Source organism: Canis lupus, chromosome 6 (genome assembly GCF_048164855.1).
Source record: "Canis lupus baileyi chromosome 6, mCanLup2.hap1, whole genome shotgun sequence".
Classification (NCBI taxonomy): domain Eukaryota; kingdom Metazoa; phylum Chordata; class Mammalia; order Carnivora; family Canidae; genus Canis; species Canis lupus.
The window spans coordinates 44,147,330-44,165,344 of record NC_132843.1 but is presented as its reverse complement, the minus strand read 5'-3'; the positions used below and the strand labels follow the sequence as shown (position 1 = coordinate 44,165,344).

Here is an 18,015-nt window from a genome sequence, read left to right as displayed (position 1 = left end):
AATCTTAAAAAAAAAAAAAGAATCTCGATTTCTTTCAAAAGTGAAAGTATGAGAACGGCTGGCTGGCTCAGTCAGTGGAACCTGAGACTCTTGATCTCAGGATAGTGAGGTCAAGCCCCACTTTGGGCATAGAGCTTGCTTTTTTTAAAAAAAAGTGAAAGTATGTATTTAGGCCTAATTTGTATGGATTATAGAAAAATTTCACTCAAAATCTCCTTAAAGTATTGTTATTATTTTTTTGAGTAGAGAGGAGGGGCAGAGAGAAAGAGGGAAAGAGAGAGAATCTTATGCAGTCTCCATGCCCAGTGTGAGCCTGAGGTGGGACGTGATCCCCAGACTCTGAGATCAAGACCTGAGCTGGGGGATCCCTGGGTGGCGCAGCGGTTGAGCGCCTGCCTTTGGCCCAGGGCGCGATCATGGAGACCCGGGATCGAATCCCACGTCCGGCTCCCGATGCATGGAGCCTGCTTCTCCCTCTGCCTATGTCTCTGCCTCTCTCTCTCTCTGTGTGTGTGTGTGTAACTATCATAAATAAATAAAAATTCACCAAAAAAAAATTAAAAAAAAAAAAAAAGACCTGAGCTGGAATCAAGAGTCTGATACTAAAAAAAAAAAAAAAAAAACAGAGTTTGATACTTAATCGACCAAGCCACTCAGGCATCCCTCCTTAAAGGATTTTAATAAAATAATTGAGTAATACATATTTAGCCATCCCCATAGATTAAGTTTTTAGTTTGAGTGACAAGTGATGCTTAATCTCAGCAGATATCCATTAAGATGTATCAAAAGATGAATTCAAATTATACCTGGGATGGAGAATATTTCTGACAAAATACAGATTTCTTTTTTGTTAGTCTGTGGCTCTAAATTATTGGTTTATTTAAGGCTTCTTTCACAAAGCTTTGTGGTTTTTCAGGTTTTGTCTAAGCCTGACTTGGATATGTTTGCTTGAAATTCTCAGCTGTACAGAGTCAACTTGTCAAGTAGCTTTTGCACAGCATACATATTTGGAATGTGGTTTTCACATGAGAGGGTGGGAACTTGAACAGCACTCACTACCATGCTTTTAAAAGGCAAAATATGCCAGTCAGTTCCGTGTAGTCATTGTAGCTCTTAAGTACAAGGCCCAGGGCTAGATATTGTGAAGAATAAAAACTCTCTGTGGCTGAGTTATGGGTATTCAAGTGGTTTCAAGCTAATCGGACATATCTGCAAAAATACGCAGTGCAGAGCAGTCTTTGTGAGGACTGTGTGTGTGTGTGTGTGTGTGTGTGGTTCAGAGTGCTAACAAGCAGTACATTATGCCATAGGTCGCTGGAATGGAGACCTCAGGGAGGTACAGTGGAATGGCTTCTGAGCCAGGCCTTGAATAATTGCTATGTATCCAGTCAGAATAATTACAGGACATTGACACCTTGGAAAGACTTAGAGTTGGAGGAAGAGTTAATATTGGAAAGTAGTTTACAAAGTTACCTTTTGAGAATTAAATCATGTCATCACAAAATAGTAAGAGGCAAAACGTCTTGAGGCCAAAAGGATTCTCAACAGAAAAAAGGTGAGCCATATAGGAAATGGTATTTTGTGTGCAGATCTAGCAATTGCTGGGAAAGGAAAGAAGTACTTCCAGGAACTTGAACTTCTTGGTCATTAGAGATGTGTCCTCTGCTGTAGTGGAGTTTCTTCATCAAGGTATACCACAGCTGGAGTGAAATACTCCTTTCAGTGACTTTCTCCCCAATGTCTACAGAGCGCACAGTGATCAAAAATATGGCCTCAGAATCATAGGTGCTCCATATTCGTTTTAGAAATGGAAGTAAGTTAGTTTAGAAACTTATTAGCTGAATGATGTGGTGAAATATGAAACCTGGTTTCTCTGTTAGTATAAATGGGATTAGGGCAGCCCGGGTGGCCCAGCGGTTTAGTGCCACTTTTGGGCCAGCGTGTGATCCTGGGGACCCCGGATCGAGTCCCACGTCGGGCTCCCTGCATGGAGCCTGTTCTCCCTCTGCCTGTGTCTCTGCCTCTCTCTCTGCCTCTGTCTCTCATGAATAAATAAATAAAATCTTAAAAAAAAAAATACAGCGTGATTAGGGGCACGTGGGCGGCTGAATCAGTTAAGCGTCTGCCTTCAGCTCAGGCCATGATCAGGCCTGGATTGAGTCCCAGGTCCATCTTCCTGTTAAGTGAGGAGTCTGCTTCTTCATCTCCCTCTCCCCATCCCCCACCACTCATGCACTCTGTCTCTGTCTCTCAAATAAATGAATAAAATCTTTTAAAAAAAGAATGTAAAGGAATTATTTAGAAGATAGCCAAGGCTGCTCCTAGTTTTAAGGACTGACATTTTTCCTGCACAGACATGAATTTCTTTTCACTGTTGCGATTAAGTATACATATCATATGCCATTTTAACGGATTTTCAGTATATGATGCAGTGGCACTAGTAATACCATCGCTGTTTTGTAACCATCACTGCTGCGTTTCCAAACCTTTTCCATCACCCCAGGCAAAAATTGCAACCATTATGCAGGAACTCCCTTTTCTCCCCTGCCCTCCATCTCTGTTGTCTGTTTTCTGTCTCCATGAATTTGTCTGCCATAGAAATTTCATGCAAGTGGAATCATACTGTTTTCATCCCTTTGTGTCAGACTAATTTCACTTGTATAATGTTGTCAAGGTTTTTCCATATTTTTACATGTATCAGAACTTCCTTCTTATGGCTAGATAATATTTCCTTGCGTGAACGGACCCCATTTTGTTTATCTACTCATCTGTGAGTGATCATTTGGGTCATTTTCACTGTATTAGCTACATGCACTTTATTTACTTGTTTGTTGATTTATTGAAGTATAGTTGACATAAAATGTTACATTAGTTTCAGATGTTACAACATAATGATTTACACTAAGAATGTTATTACTGTGCTACCATGGTATTGTTATCATCTGTCACAACAAGATTATTACAATATTATCCACTATATTCCCTATGCTGCACCCTTCATCCCTGTCACTTACTTATAACCGGAAGTTTGCACTTCTTAATCACCTGCACCATTTTCGCCCCTACCCCAAGCCCTTAATTCTGGCCACCAACAATTTGTCCTCTATATTTATCATTCTGTTTCTGCTTTTTGTTGTTGGTTGGTTGGTTGGTTTGGTTTCTAGCCTCCACATATAAGTCAAATCATATCATATTGGTTTTTTTCTATCTGACTCCTTTTACTTAGCAGTATGCCCTCTAGGTCCATCTATGTTGTCATAAATGGCAAGATTTCATTCTTTTTTTGTGGCTGAGTATTATTATGTTGTGTATATATACCACACAGTCTTTATCCATCTGTTGATCAATGTTGCTTAGATTGCTTCCACAGTTGTTAACAGTGCTGTGATAGAGTGCCTGGGTGGCTCAGTGGTTGAGCATCTGCCTTCGGCTCAGGTCATGATCCTGGGGTCCTCGGATCGAGTCCTGCATCAGGCTCCCTGCAGGTTGTGTCTCTGCCTCTGTCTCTCATGAATAAATAAAACCTTTAAAAAAACAAAAAACAATGCTATGATAAACATAGGGGTGTATATATTTTTTCAAATTAGTGTTTTGGTTTTCTTTGGGTAAATACCCAGCAGTGGAATTACTGGATCATCTGATATTTCTATCTCTAATTTTTTGAGGAACCTCCATACTGTTTTCCAGAGTAGCTACACCAGTTTGCATTCCCACTAATAGTGCACAAGTGTTCCCATTTCTCCACATTCTTGTCAACTCTTATTATTTCTTATCTTTCTGATCCTAACCTTTCAGACTGGTGTGAGGTGATATCTCATTGTGGTTTGGATTTGCATTTCTCTGATGATGAGTGATGTTGAGCATCCTTTCATGTTTTGTTGGCCATCTGTGTGTTTTGTTTTTCATTTGTTTGCATTTTCATTGCTGTTGTTTTTGGAAGAATGTCTATTCAGGTACTCTGCCCATTTTAAATCAGATTATTTGGCTTTTTGGTATGGTGTAAGTTCTTTCTATATTTTGTATACTAACCCCTTATAAGATACAACATTTGCAGATATCCTCTCCTGTTCAGTAGGTTGCCATGTCACTTTGTTGGTTTCCTTCATTTGCAAAGGCTTTTTATTTTGATGTAGTCCCAATAGTTTATTTTGCTTTTGTTTTCCTTGTTTGTGATGATATATCTAGGAAGATGATGCTAAGGCTGATATCTAAGAGTATACTGGCTGTGTTTTCTTCTAGTACTTTTATGCTTTCAAGTTTCATATATAGGTCTTTTTAATCCATTCAGAGTTTATTTTTGTGTATATTTGGTGTGAGAGAGTGGTGCGGTTTTCATTCTTTAACAGTTTTCCCCACAAGAGATTGCCTTTTCTCCATTGTAGATACTTGCCTCCTTTGTCATAGATCAATTGACCATATCACTTTGGGTTTATTTCTGAGCTCTCTATCGTGTTCTATTGATCTTTGTCTGTTTTAGCTGCATACATTTTAAAAGTTATGCGGGCTTGGGTTCAGAGCATGATAGTGATCTCAAAGACACTTGATTAAAATAGTAACTATTTTTAAATTAAAAAGTATACTCTAGGATTTATTTTAGGGCAATGATATAAGGAAAATGATACCAAACAAATTTAGATATTTTTATGTTTGCCAACCAGTACTTTTATGTCTGAATCAAATGAAATATTCCAGTTGCAAAATATGTTGAAAACATATGATGCAGTCAGTGCGGGGCTAATGTTTTATTTTGTGCTTTGTTTTCATGTTTTAAAAGAATTGTACTTTATAGATGTGTTTCTAAACACCAAATAAGAATTTATATTAATTTGAAGAATTTTGAAAGTCACTAACATTTTTCTCAGATTACTGGAATGTTTGATTCAAACGCAGAATAATGATTGACAAGCAAAGAATTCCAAAATCTTGCTGACATTATTTTCCTTAAAATGTAATATATTTTTAGATGATAAGAGGGGATAAACATGTCTGATAAAAGATTTGGAATCTATTTTCTATGTCTTTACAATGTTAGAAGGATCCTTGGAGCAGATTTAGATTTTCCAAGTCTAAACTAGCCTAGAGTTAATCATAGCCCTCTTTTTTTTTTCTTTTTTTTTTTTTTTTTTAATTATATAAAAGGAATTTGCCGACAATTCTAAGGTACTTTCCAGGGCTTATTTTTAGTAAGTAAATGACATATAGAGAATAGAGTATAATATATAGAGTATAATAGAGTATAAATATATACTACCTGAATTTTTTTCTACATACCTTTTTTTATTTACTTTTTCAATATCTTTAAATGTGTTTGTTTCCAAATATTGCTGCTGTTCAGGCAGACAAAGGACTTATTCAATGTACATTTGTCTGGGAAGTGTCTAGCAATAACATGAGGGATTGATTTTAGCAGATAACCTCATTGAACCATTAATTTATTTCATTAAGGCAATGGTCCCAACATCATGCACAGTAAAATACCTTAGAGAACTTAAAAAAACATATCAGTAGCAGGGCTCCATGCTGGACAAACTCTTCAGGTAATAAACATGCAGCCAGGGGTGAGAACCGCTGTAGTAAAGCAAGAACCAGGTAAGGTTGGGTGGGGTTGTGAGTGGGGAAGAAGTAGAAATGAACCTTGGTCTTTTCTGTCCTTTCCCTACTTAGAGTAAAACAGCTCAAGAGGAAATTCAAAGATCACTGAGAATCCAGAGTTGAAGCAGCTTTTTTTCTTTTTGTCTTTGTAGATATGGAAAGACTTGATTGAAACTTAAATGGTTCAACAAAAGATGCTCTGATGGATGACAGCGGAACTCCTACAGATAATCTGCAGATAGAGTCACAAGATGGGTGCCATCCCGGTGACGGTGTGGGACGCATAGTGACATGCTTGCCTTCTGCATCAGATGAAAATGAAAATCAGCTGGAGAGGGACGGGCACAAGTGTCTGAGCAGCGGTACCAGCGCCATGGGCAAACCTGATGTGCTTGCCCAGGACAGTATCAACAATAATGAAAACTGCCCACCAAGCTGTGAGGTGGCTGTGTGGGAGAGCTTGGAGGATACTTCCTGTGAAAGCCCCAGGGATGGGCAGGCCCTTGTGGGAAGGGACAGAAAAGTACCTGGAAAAAGAAGCACAAGAACCAAAAAAGGCATGACTAAGATACCACAAGGTATTTTTTTAAAATTATTTTTTATGCTATTCTTCACCTAAAAATAAACTCTTCTCATTCCATATTCCATATACTTGTATCATCCCAAGAGTCCTGCATCTTGCTTTACTTCTCTTAATATACTCTGGAGCTACTTCTGCAGCAGCATGAGTAGATCCAACTGTGTGGCGTTTCATACACGTGACATATTCCACAGTGTTCCATCCCATGGGTGTGCGTAATTTATTTCACTACTTCTTTACAGCAATTCCCAGTAATTTGCTATAATAAATGTACTGAAATTGAAGTTATTTGTACATATTTTATTCATTATTTTTTAAAAGATTTTGTTTATTTATTTAAGAGCATGTGCGAGCATACATGAGCAGGGGGAGGCACAGAGGAAGAGGGAGAAGGTGACTCCCCACTGAGCAGGAGCCCAACATGGAGCTCGATCCCAGGTCTCTGAAGTTATGACTTGTGCCAAAGACAGATGCTTAACTGACTTAGCCACCCAGGCACCCCCACACTAAGTATTTAAAATATATGTAGTCTTCTTCCTTTATAAATTAGATCATTTTCTACCAGAATCAGCCCTAGAAATTTCCTTCTGTCATCACTGTGGCTCTTATCTCTCATCTGTGAGTTTTTGTGCTGGTACAGTTCAGGGTTTTTTAAAATTTATTTTGTTTGAGAGAGTGAAAGAGAGCAGTGGAAAGGGCAGAGGGAGAGGGAGAATCTCAAACATACTCTATGCTGAGTATGGAGTCCAACATAGGGCTCGATCTCCCAACATTTTATTTGTTTGTTTGTTTGTTTGTTTATTTTTGAGAGAGTGCAAGGTGCTGGTACAGTTTTAAAATCTTTATAGAATCTTTCCAAGTCACTTAGTTAAGTGAATAATATGCATTAACATATATTAATCTTATATCAATGATATATCAGTGTTGAACAGGACATCTAGCTTTCTTTGTATCACTTTGGTTACAAAGTAATTCAGAGTAATTCTTTTCTCTTTTTTTATCTTTCTTTTGTTTTATGTTTGTTTTTTGGTTTTGGGGGTTTTTTTTGGCAGAGTATTTGTCCTGTGGTATATAGTTTGGCAAAATTTGGAGCTATGGACTTTTTTTTCCTTAATCACGGGGGACCCTGGGGCAAAGGCAGCCTGTGGTTATTTGCCATCAGAAACACGTGGAACTAGAGAGTTCTGGCACATCTGAGGCTGAGGCCGGGACTCTAGTGTAGCATGGCCTCACCTCAGCCACGTCTTTGCAGAAGGTTCCAGAGAACCAAGGACAGTGTCTCCTCATCTTCTGCTGCTTAGAAATATAGTCCATTTATCCATATCCTGTTTCTTGTTTTTTTTAATTTGGAGTAAAAGATGAAACTTTCCAGTTTCTACACCTTGATCCTTATTTATTCAGTAAAGTGATTTGATAACTTTTTAATGTAGCTCCTTAGTTAGGCTTTCCACTTTTCACTGATCCCTTCATTTTTGCTTTTCTTTAGTATGCTTAAAGAAAATTAAAATAATTTTTGAAAAGACATATAGAAAGCCTTTTCTTAAAAGACCTAAAATAAGCAGATGATGTATGTAGTGCTATTTGTATATAAATTGATTTATCCAATAACTATAATTCAAGAGCAATTTGACTATGCCTCTCTAATGTGTTTTTAAGAACTGGGACCTAGTTGCATATGTATATGGGTCAATCATAGCTTCAAGATTATGGCTCCTTATATTCCTTCTTTCCATGACCTTATTCCATTTGCCGTAGGTGTGATTATATTATTTAAAGTTATGTTATTTATTAGCCATTGAGCAGATATGCATTTTGAAATATATGATTTATAAAACTTAGGAATAGTCTTTATACAGATTAGCTGTAAAATTATTTTATATATCTTAAATAAAATTAGTTTAAAACTGTAAGAAAATTAGGAGTTGCAAAACCTACATTCAATTACCTCTGGTTCTAGGTCATTTGGTGAGACTTAACCATTTTGTACTTTTGTTTTCTCAAATGTATAATGATGATGTTCATCTGTATATATCTATAAAATTCCTTTCCAAGCTATGAATTCCTTAGATTCCTTTTTTTTTTTTTTTTAGGATTTTTATTTATTTAGTCATGAGAGACATGGAGAGAAGGCAGAGACATAAGCAGAGGGAGTAGCAGGCTTCTTGCAGGGAGCCCAATGTGGGACTCAATCCTGGAACTCTGGGATCACGCCCTGAGCCAAAGGCAAACGCTCAACTGCTGAGCCACCCAGGCATCCCAATTCCTTAGATTCCTGAACAGAGATGGTTTGGTCCAACCTTGATTAAAATTTGGTGATTCACTTCTGTATCCATATAGGGGTTTTTTTATATGTAAGGGGTACATTTTTATTTGTACATTAAGTTTTGTTGTTAAAAGAAGATAAGTTTGGGTGGGCAGAAGAATTTTAAGCTGAGTGGAAAGATTTCCAGGAGAGCAGAATTACTTCTCTCTAGACCTGGAAGGCACCTGGCATGGGAAGCTTTAGGATGGCCTAGGGGCTCTTCTCACTCTATCCTGAGAGATTGCAGAAGCCTGTCCTCTTAATACTTACCCTATCACCAGGTACAAGTGATCATATCTCCCTCAGATCTCTCTGGTTAGTCTGTTTCTCTTCATCTCCACTGCCACCATTCAGCGCCATCATCTTCAGCTGGAGTAAAGCTGCCTAAAGATGTCTCCATCTTGTCACTCCCAAATCCATTTCCTGTGTCAGAGCAAACAATGCAGAGTGTCCATACATAGGTGTCTAGCCATGGGTATGATAGGTCTTCCATTATTGTGAAATTCTAAGATCCTAAGTAAATAAAATTTCAAAATTTTGCAAATGAGTACTTTTCTAATAATAGCTTTTCAAATGTGAAATGATATATAAAACATGATATTCAATTCCAGACCAGAAATAAGTTTGTTATAGATAGGTGTTCTTTCAACAATTAAAAAAAAAAAAAAAAAACATGTTAAGATGAATATATTTACTCTTATGCTTCTATACCTAGTTTAATTTATAATAATTTTTCATGTATCTGAAAGCTAGTACTGGAAAAATAGTTGAGCAATAATATTAGGAGATGTCATTTACAGGTTTTTCCGAAGGCAGCACTCTGTTAATCTGCTAAAACCGTGAACTCAGCCTCACAGAAGTCCAGTTGCCATTATATTATGAGATTTTCTTTCCTTAAAATAGTTGAATCCCTTTAATATAGTCAACTAAGCAGGGTTTCAAGCTCCATTACAGCAAATTTTCACTATAGTTGAATCTGGCGTGGCTCTAAGTAAATACCTTAAAGACAAATGAAAATTAGTCTATAAATTTTTAACAGCTTGGGGCACCTAGGTGGCTTAGTGGGCTAACTGTCCAATTCTTGATTTCAGCTTAGATTGTGATGTCAGGGTCTTAAAATCAAGCCCCCAACCCCGTTGGGCTCCCTGCTGGGTGTGAAGCGTGTTTGAGATTTCCCTCTCCCTCTGCCCTCCTCCCCCATTTTTAAAACAGCTTTATTGAGGTATTCACATACCATACACTTCAGTTACTTAATATGTACAATTCATTGATTTTTCGTATATTAACCAAAGCTGTACAACCATTACCACCTTTGATTTTAGAACATTTTCATCATCACACAAAGAAACCCAAAATCCATTAGTGGGCACTCCCCATTTTCCACTGAGCCATCCCAGCCCTAGGCAACCACTAATCTACTTTCTTTCATTATAGATTTATCTCCTCAGGACATAAATGTAAATGGGATCGTACAACGGGTCTTTTACGACTGGCTTCTTTCACTTAGCATAATGTTTTCAAGATCCATCCATATTGTACCCCCACATATCAGTACTTTTTTCCTTTTTTTTAAACATTTATTTGTTTGTTTGAGAGAGTGTGCACGCACAGCAGGGGGAGGGGCAGAGGAAGAGGGAGAAGCAGGCTCCCCACTGAGCCCAGAGCTCGACATATGGGGCTTAATCCCAGGACCCTGAGATCATGACTTGAGCCCAAGGCAGTAACCGACTGCCTCACTTTATTCCTTTTTATTGTCAATTAATATTCCATTGCAATGGATATACCACATTTTCATTTATCTATTTGCTGATGGGCATTTAGACTGTCTACTTTTTGGCTATGCTGAATAATGCTCCAAAGAACATTACCATACACCATACAAGTTTTTTATGTGGACATATGTTTTCTTTTCTTTTCTTTCTTTTTTTTTTTTTTTTTTTGATTATGCCTAGGAGTAGAATTCCTGCATCATAAATAAACACTTTGTTTAACTGTTCTAGGACCTGCTGAACTATCTTCCTGAACTATCTTCCACTGTGGCTACACCATTTACATTCTCACCAGCAACATATGAGGGTTATAATTTTTCCATATCCTCTCCAACACTTGTTAATATCTGATCCTTTGATTTTTTGCTACAGTCTCTTTTTTTTTTAATTTTATTTATTTATTCATGAGAGGCACATAGAGAGAGGCAGAGACATAGGCAGAGGGAGAAGCAGGCTCCCTGCGGAGAACCCGATGTGGGACTCCATCCCAGAACTCTGGGATCATGTCCTGAGCCGAAGGCAGATGCTCAACCACTGAGCCACCCAAGAGTTCCTCTACAGTCTTCTTTTTCAGATGTAACTCACATGCCGTAAAATTCATCTTCATAAAGTATACAGCTTCCTGGTTTTAATATATTCACATAGTTATACAACCATCACTAGTATGTAATTCTAGAATATTTTATCCTCCTCAAAAGAAATCCTGTACCCATTAGAAGTCACTCCCCATTTCTCTATCCCCCCCCCACCCTCTGGCAACCATTAACCCATAAATTTTGTGTGGTTATAAAAGACAAGTTCAGATTAAGCTCTGATGCTTGCCATCAAACATACTTTATTTACTCAGTCACCTTAGTATCTAAGCATTTAACCAAACATTTCAGCAAATGGCAGGAAGCCAGAGATAGGCAGCAAATAGAAATTGAGAAAGGAAGAACTTCCAGATTGACTTGCAGCGCTCACTGGTCAATGCCCTGGCTTGTTCCCCTGACGGCCTCAAGCTGGAGGTGGGGAGAGGGTGGGTGACAGAAGGGCATGAAAGCTGGACGAAAACAAATCTTGGGAATGCATCTGTGGCTGGAGTCAGGTTTACAGAGTGAAAAGAGTAAAGACTTTGGCCCTGCCTGTTCCTACCTCTGTGACCTTTGAAAAGTAACTCCTTTCCCTGAGCCTGTTGCCTTATCTGTAGGTGGGCTGATCCTACCATTTCTACAAGACTGTCCTTAGAATGAGTGATCCTGTATGCAGAGCACTTTATCAAGTAGCCAGCCAAAGTTAAGTGCTTCTAGATAGTACTTGTCTTGTTGTGTGTCACAGGATGATTTCTGAGTGCCTCAACCCAGAGCAACATTCAACAAAATTAAGAAATTGGTTTAATTTTTACTCTAACACCATCTTACCTCTTTTGTCGGTATCTTTCTTATCTCCTGAGATCTTTTTAATACTCTCTTTTCAGGTTTACCTGTCCCTGCCTTGCTCCCCTAAGGTGTATTCCAAAAATTGTAATTCCAGGGCCACCCTGGCTTAATTTTAGGTATCACATGCCTGCTGGCAAGTTAACTGCTATCTAAAGTAATAACTGGTAATGCTGTAAAAGTAACTGGTAGTGCAAATGCGAAATTTATTTTTGTTTTGTTTTGTTTTCCAAATTTAAATTTCACATATCTGACTTCAGCCATTGGCAGACCTTTATAGTTGGCCCCTATATGCCTATGGGCATATGGGGATGCCAAATGCCTAGTGGAGTCCGTTGAGTAATGTATATGTTATAGTTTTGGCCAGGATTGATGGGATTGATGTGGACTTTGGTGAACAAGACTATGGATACTTACCTAAGAGCATTCGAATTAAAAAGTGTATAGGTGGCAGCCCAGGTGGCTCAGCAGTTTAGCCCCTGCCTTCAGCCCAGGGCCTGACCCTGGAGACCTGGGATTGAGTCCCAGGTCAGGCTCCCTGCATGGAGCCTGCTTCTCCCTCTGCCTGTATCTCTGCCTCTCTCTCTCTCTCTCTGTATCTCTCATGAAAAAATAAATAAAATCTTTAAAAAAAAAAAGTGTAAAGGCCTGGTAAAACTTGTCTAAGAATGATAGACTCTGGTATTGATATTTTGGGGTTATAACCCATTCTGTTCATTAGGTAGGTAAATGAACAATTTAACTCGCTTGCAGACTATACACTAAACTTTCAAGATTCTTCAGGATTCTGAGGTCCTGGTTTACCTTATCTTTGCTTCAGCTCTTTTAAATTAAAATTTCTTTAGAAAGTGACCTGCAGAAACAGTATCCTCTCTTTTTACTCTTCCCTCAGGGATTGATCAAAGAAGACAGATCCTATCTCCTCTGAAAGGTAACTGTTTCCTAGGTAACAATAGAATAAAAGACTTTTGATTTACTTAGATCCAAATAATTGTAGAATCAGAAGGGACTTTAAGGTTCCTAGCCAAAATTCTCTTTATTTAAAAAAAGCCCCAATATTAAAAGTACATTTAGGTTTCTATTGCTGCCATAACAAATTACCACAACCTTGGTGGCTCAAAACCAACACATATTCATTACCATCCAGTCCTGTGGGTCAGGAATCTGACAGGGGTCTCAAGGTGTCAGCAGGGCTGGATTCTTTTCCCAACGCTGTAGGGGCAATTGAGCTTCCTTGCCTTTCCGGCTCTTAGGTACTGCATTTCTCAGCTTGTGGCTGCCCTTCCACAGTTTCATAGCCAACATGCGACTCCCTCCACGTGTAAAGGCCCACCCAGATAATTTAGGATAATCTGCTTTTTTTTAAGGTCAACTAATCAACCAACAACCTTAATCCCATCTGCAGCCTAATTCCCCTTTGTGACATAATGTGACATATTTATGGGGATTAGAACATGAATATCTGTGGGGGCCATTAGTCTTCCACCACAAAAATATTTTAAGATAGACTAAATGATAACTTTATATAAGAGAAGAATTCTTCCCCTTATAATTTTTTTTACATTATTCTATATAACCATACAGAGTTACTTAGTCAACAGACATTTATTGAGCATTGTTGTGTATGCAAGGCACTATAACATTGTTGGTGAACCTGCCATTGAGTTTTGTGTGTTTGAGTATGGGAACCAAGTAACTAACAAGTTCAGTCTAGCCATATAGAGTCATTACTGGTACTAGGAGCTGTGGAAATATTGTCCTTGGTGGGTTATGGAAGGCTTCTAGGAGGAATTGATGAGATTGGACATCTAAGCTGATCTGAGGACAAATAAGTGCTAGCTAAGGAAAGGAAATGGGGATAGAGGGCAAAGGAAAGACCTCAGAAGTAGCAGGCACACTACAGACAGAAGCCCAGAGGATTCTGAGAAGGGAATACCCCATGTTTCAGCAACTCTCAATATTCAGTTTGTCTGGAGCAGAATAGAAGGGAAGAATGAATCTAGGGGAAAAAGTAGAGAGTACAACAGTAGAGAGACTGAAGCTCGAAAGATTAACAGGTCCAGGTTATAAAGAATTATTGTTTTGTAATAACCAGTCTGGGCCTTCCCAGCAGGTCTGAACAGGATTGATGTGATGTGAGTTGCAGTTTTTTAGAAAGATCGCTCAGTCTACAATGTGGAGAATGGGTTAGAATACTAGAAGATTAGGGGTAGTACAACTGGTTATGGGGCCTTTGCAATAATCTATGCAGGGGATGCTGCTAGTGGTCCTTATGAGGGAGTAGCTGTGGGGCTGGAGAGAAGTAAGTGGGCTCAGAGTTACTAAGGGGGTGGAATTAACTGGTCCAGGTCATATATTAGGTGTAGAAAAGAGTCCACAATTAACCCAGTTGTGTGGTTTAGGGGACAGATGCATGATAATGCTGCTTACAGAGGGTGGGAATATAGAAAGACAGGGAGCAAGTGTGGGAAGAGGAGGGCAGAAGGCAGTGTGGTGATTTGGAGTCAGGTGTTTGGACATCCTTTAGACATCTAAGTGGGCATGTTGAACAGGCAGTTGGTCTAGATCTCAGGACTGTGATCTTGGCTAAAGATGTAGCTTTGGGAAAGCTAGAAAGGATCTTGAAAATGGCCTACTTTAACCTCCTTTTAAAATTTATTTTAAAATTTACTTTCATTTTTCTAAATTTTACTGGTTAATTTATTGATTTTTACTTACTAGATCACCAGTTTATTATGAAAGGATATAACTCAGGAACAGCCAGATGAAAGAAATGCATAGGACAAGGTCTGGGGAAAGGGCGGGGAGCTATCCACTCCCTTTCCAGGTGGACTTCTCTCCCACATCTCAATGTGTTCACCACCCAGAAGGTAGACTACCCTTAATTTTTATAAATATGGAGATTCAGGTTTACTCTATAAAGTGCCTTGTCCATCTCTGCAGGAGATAAGGGGGAAAAATAGGATGTGAACCCATGGCTTCTAGTGAGCCAGATGTGTTTCCTGTGTAGCAGAGTTCTGCTTGTCATGCTAAACAGTGAGTTTCTCTCGATAGGATTAATAATAATGGGGGATCCCTGGGTGGCGCAGCGGTTTGGCGCCTGCCTTTGGCCCGGGCGCGATCCTGGAGACCCGGGATCGAATCCCACGTCGGGCTCCCGGTGCATGGAGCCTGCTGCTCCCTCTGCCTGTGTCTCTGCCTCTCTCTCTCTGTGTGACTATCATAAATACATAAAAATTTTTTAAAAAAAGGATTAATAATAATGGCGATGGAAATTCTCCAACTTTCATTAACATTCTACTGTGTAAATATTTTCCAGGCAATAGGAATACAGCAATAACAAGACAGCTGATGCTCTAACCCTCATGGACTCCTCCTGGAGTTCAATGGGAAGGCAAGTGTTAAGTCAAATAATAGAATTATCCCAAGGGTGCATGGTACTTGAAGTCCATGCTGAGAGCAGTGGCTTAGGGCAGGAAGGAACACAAATTCAGTGTGTGGGATGGAGGGAGTAGTTTGGAGGATGATGGGCATGAGCTTCAAGTATAGTCTCCTAGGTATTCTGACCACAAATGAAATAGTGGAAAACTTCCATGAACAGCTCAGGTGAGGGTTTGGGGAAACATGTCACCCTCTTCTGAGGATGATCCTAACTTGGTAGCTAGAATGGTAGAAATGTAACCTGTACCATCCTCTAGTCCTTCCAACAGACTGTGCCATTTCCAGGAGCATTGGGAATGGTGTTTGTTGCCATTGAAAACACAAATATGTGGGAAGGGACAGTAGAATATAATCAAAAAGCAGAAAATTGAAGAATTTTACATAGTTTGGTGTTATCTGTTACTGCATTAACAAATATTCATAAAATTTAGCAGCTTAAAATGACACACATTTATAATTTCATGGTTTCTGTGGGTCAGGAATCTGGGTGTGGCTTAGCTTCTTGTCTCTGGTTTAAGTCTCATGAGATTCCAGTCAACCTATTGGGCAGGCCTGCAGTCATGTCAAGGCTTGGACTGGGCCTGGAGAATGTGCTTCCAAGCTCACTCAGACGGTACATAATCGGCCTCAGTCCCTCCCTGTGTGGCTTACCTCCCAGTACTTTACCTCATGCCTTACACCATGTCAGCTGGCTCTCCCCAACGGTAGCAATGCAAGAGAGAGCACCCCAGTGAGAAGCCACACCTTTTTTTTTTTTTAAAGTCTATGCCCAGTGTGGGACCTGAACTCAGCTCCGAGACAAAGAGCCACATGCATGCTCCACTGACTGAACCACCCCCCAAAACACTTTTTTTTAAAGTGTAATTTTAAAAGTGACATTCTGGGGTACCTGGGTGGCTCAGTGGGTTAAGCATCCAACTCTTGGTTTTGGCTCAAGTCATGATCTCAGGGTGGTGAGATCGAGCACTGGTTCTGGCTTCCCATTCAGCACAGAGTCTGCTTGAGTATTCTCTCTCTCTCTCTCTCTTCCTCTCTTCCTCTCCCGCCCCTCCCCCCACTCACACACGCATTCCCTTTCTTCCTCTCTTAAATAAAGAAAGAAAATCTTTTAAAAAGTGACAGAATGTCACTTTTCCCATGTTCTGTGTTAGATAGGTCACTAGGTCCAGCCCATACCGGGAGAGGATTCCCCAAGGGCATGGATATTCAGAGGCAGATCACTGGGGACCTCTCCCAGGTTACTCCTACATTCAGTAGGCCAGAAGAGCCCTGTGTCTCCCCAGTATGACAGCAGTCCTGCCAGAAGGTAACGGTACTTCTAGCCACATTCTTTTTGGTCTGAGCGCCTTTCTCTGAGATTGCTGGTGGGACTCAGGAGACTCTGTGGCATAGACAGGCTGGTCAGACAACTTTCTGCTTCTTATATAGGTATTTTTTTCATGATTTCAGTCATGCTCTGTTAGCTATATAGAAAGATGGTGAAAAAGAAGGGAATTCTTCTCAGTCTGGCCTTTCAAATTCTTTCCAGAAACCAGCATTCTCCATCAAGTCTCTATAATGTGATATTCTTATATAAAGAAAAGTTGAGAAATCTGCACCTTCAAAAATGTATATATTTTTCTGCAATTAGACATATATAGTGACACAAGCACAAATGAAGACTTTTGTCTTTATTTTACTAAGAATATTGTGTGACTGATTTCATAGAACTCAGCTTAATGAAAGCATAAATTCAGGTAGGATGTTTAGGGACTTGGCTTCTCAGTTTTCTACTGTTAAAGTCGAACTTTCCAAAATTGTCCCTTTTGCTTTTTGGATTTTTTGTTTTGTTTTGTTTACTCCAACTGTTGTTTGTTCATAATCTCTACAAAGAGTACATGTCTTTTTACCTTTATTTATTTAAAATAACTATTTCTGAGCATCATTCACAGAGTCAAAACTAATTCAAAGGGCTTTTTTCTTGTTTTGTTGTGTTTTTAACCAAGTTATTACATCCAACTGGCTTCTAATCGTGAAAAAAGCATAAACAGGCATTTGAAAAATGTAGCTATATGATCAAAAGCAGGTAGAGGGTATAGCCATACAATAGAATATTATTTGGCAATAAAAGAATAAAGTACTGGGGCACCTGGGTGGCTCAGCTGGTTGAACATCAGAGTCTTGATTTCAGCTCCAGTCATGATTCAGGGTCATGAGACGGAGCCCTGCATTGGACTTTGCACTGGAGCATGGAGCCTGCTTGAGATTCTCTCTCTGCTCCTGCCCCCTCCTCCTGTGTGTGCACTTTCTCTCTAAGAAAGAAAGAATAAAGTACTGACACATCCTACATCATGAAAACCTTACCCTCAGTGAACAAAGCCACAAAAGACCATACATACATTGTATGATTCCATTTATATGAAATATCCAGAGTAGGCAATTCCTTAGAGACAGGAGGTAGATCAGTGGCTACCTGGGGCTGGGAACATTGGGAGAAATAAAGAAATTAGGTGCTAAACAGTATAGGGTTTCTTTTTTGGGTAATAAAAACTTTGTAAAATTGATTGTGGTGATGGTTGCACACCACTGAATATACTAAGCCATTGAACTGTATGGACACTTTAATTATATATGTATGTATGGACACTTTAATTATATATATATATATATATATATATCAGTAAAACAGTTTTGAAAACAATTTGGGATGGTAGTTGGCTCGGTGATATGAAGAAATGGTTGGGGTGTGGTCCTTTGTCTCTGCAAAATTTACAGATTATTGGCATAATGGAATGTGACAACCTTTTTTGTAAACTGCAAGAAATTCGGCATGTTTCTGTTTTTCTTTTGACTTATTGAAGGTTCAGAGTTAACTCCTGGCTTTCTAAATTTTTCTTTCTTATATAATTCCACTAATTGCAAAGAGAATCTCTGATG

At 39.1% G+C, this 18,015-nt stretch overlaps 1 protein-coding gene and 1 long non-coding RNA gene across 5 annotated transcripts in view; one reads left to right on the top strand and one right to left on the bottom strand.

The window, feature by feature from the left end:
* Positions 1-18,015, top strand: part of CNST (consortin, connexin sorting protein) — a 122,335-nt gene that overhangs the window by 44,315 nt on the left and 60,005 nt on the right. For 2 of the 3 annotated variants that reach the window (XM_072830257.1, XM_072830258.1), the window contains exon 2: positions 5,745-6,170. In XM_072830257.1, the coding sequence (XP_072686358.1) occupies positions 5,795-6,170 (376 nt within the window). In that variant the 5' untranslated portion in view covers positions 5,745-5,794. Of the gene's footprint in view, positions 1-5,744; positions 6,171-12,550; positions 12,590-18,015 lie in introns of all 3 variants that reach the window. The other variant, XM_072830256.1, reaches the window with a different exon arrangement.
* LOC140635518 (uncharacterized) lies at positions 2,722-13,033 on the bottom strand. 2 transcript variants are annotated; one of them, XR_012032835.1, is made up of 3 exons: positions 12,799-13,033; positions 8,745-8,897; positions 2,722-3,524 (listed from the first exon to the last, which is right to left on the bottom strand). It is a non-coding gene; the product is annotated as an uncharacterized lncRNA (long non-coding RNA). The 2 variants fall into 2 exon arrangements; XR_012032836.1 differs by lacking the exon at positions 12,799-13,033 and adding an exon at positions 12,463-12,594.